This window comes from Triticum aestivum, chromosome 4D (assembly GCF_018294505.1).
Source record: "Triticum aestivum cultivar Chinese Spring chromosome 4D, IWGSC CS RefSeq v2.1, whole genome shotgun sequence".
In the NCBI taxonomy this organism is placed as follows: Eukaryota; Viridiplantae; Streptophyta; class Magnoliopsida; order Poales; family Poaceae; genus Triticum; species Triticum aestivum.
The window spans coordinates 504,627,962-504,629,812 of record NC_057805.1 but is presented as its reverse complement, the minus strand read 5'-3'; the positions used below and the strand labels follow the sequence as shown (position 1 = coordinate 504,629,812).

The following is a 1,851-nucleotide window of genomic DNA, read 5'->3' as shown; positions in this document are numbered from 1 at the left end:
TGGACAGAAAATATTCAAATATTTCAAAATCTTGAGCATATTCGGTTACACAAAAGAAAAGTGCTGCCTCGATCGACAGTGGATGCATGCATGCATGGGAGAGCAACGGGAACACATCCGTCGTTGCTTCTCCTACCATATGCATGCATGTGCATAATATATTTAAATTATTCACTAGCTATCCACTCATGCAGGCGCATATTTCCTACGCGACTCATACATGGGTATTAATTAATTACGACGATTTTGATCAACTGAAACTTGGCCGGTGTGGATCAATATTCCGGTTGGTAGGTTTTGCCGATCTTGAAATCGGTGGAGAAGACCTCGTCGAAGACGTTCTTCATGCCATTCTTGGACAAGAAGCGGAAGTTGAAGGGGCCAACCAGCGGCTTGGAGCACGAGACCTCCCACACGTCGCCCTTCTTGGTCAAGGGCTGCCACTCCTCTGAGCCGTGCTGCCGGAGCTCCACCTCTGACAGGCTGTCGTTTGGCCTTGTGTAGTCGATCTTCAGCGCCAACTTCTTTTTGTCGGACCCCTTCTGCACCGTCAACTTCACTTTCACGGCCATCGCGCCGGCGAACAGCGCCGCCAGCACCACCACCGTGAGCATCCTCGAGGAGGAGGCCATCTTCTCGGTTGATCCAAGAGATTTGATTGCTGTTATGTGTATGTAGCTGGTGGTGCGAGCTGTGTCTGTGTGGATTCTAATGGATGAACTGCCTGGTATTTATGGGCGGAAGAGAGCGCGCGACCAGCGGCGCTCCGGCGATCTCGCTGGCTGGCTGTGGCCGGGCTTGTCCGCTGATGCGTATGCGGCCCGGCGCCACCATCGGAGGGACAATCTCTGCATGCATGTCATCTCGTCTCTGACGGTCTAACCTGCCCTTTTCTTTCGGCTGGAATGGAGTTCAGTGCCCGTGCATATATCACTAAAACCAACAACAGCTCAGTGGGGCTAATGCTGAGTTACTTGCACCAACAAGAAAAAAGTTCGATTTCAACTGATCATGTTTTCACATGTAAGCAATTTATCTCCAAAATCATACTCACCAGAAGGCGCTTTGGATCTTTGTGGAACATTATGGTCGTGACAACACCTGTATGACCTCTAAAGAAATGTGTGCAAAATCCACCATCCACATCCCACACGCAAACCTTCTTGTCTGCTCCGGCAGTTGCAAGCAACCCACCAGAAGCATGGCATGACATGGCCATAACAGGACCATCATGTCCCTGTAAGTCATAACAAAAAACAAATGAGCATACCTCAGATATTGAGGAACAAAAAGAAGGCAGTACTAATACGCTCAAATGAAAAATTTATAGCTGCAGAAGATGTTAACATTTATATGTGTAAATCCTCCATTCTGTCACTGCTGTCGCCACTATTAAAGATGAATTGATGCACAGCCCTTCATGAAAGATGTAGCAAAAGCTATGTTTAAAAATATGCATGCCTTATAACACTGCAACGGAAAGCATCAATTAATAGACTGCCTTGTTGAAGCTCCCTGAGAGTCTAGCACCTATGCTTGCAACATTATTGCAATCCTTCCAAGAACAGGCTTGTTGGTTTTAGTGATATATGCACGGCTGGAATGGAGTTTAGTGAACCTTGCGTGATCTTTAGTTTGTTGTTCCGATTATTATGAGGCAAAATGGCAAATATGAAATCAACGAAATATCCATGTAATACTCAACGAAATAGCTCTTCGTATCATATCGTCAAACAAAATTTGGGAAAGGGCTAGAAAGGGAGCTTAATTATGCCAAATTACACATGTCTCGAATTCGTCACACTACAACCAGTACGAACACACATAAACAGAGCAAGTACGTACGTGTGC

At 46.1% G+C, this 1,851-nt stretch overlaps 1 protein-coding gene across 1 annotated transcript; it reads right to left on the bottom strand.

The window, feature by feature from the left end:
- On the bottom strand, positions 1-693 carry LOC123100644 (pollen allergen Dac g 3). Its single transcript, XM_044522537.1, has one exon. It carries the CDS (start codon positions 630-632, stop codon positions 276-278), a length of 357 nt encoding a protein of 118 aa, XP_044378472.1. The 5' UTR covers positions 633-693; the 3' UTR covers positions 1-275.
- Between the last annotated feature and the right edge of the window lie 1,158 nt (positions 694-1,851).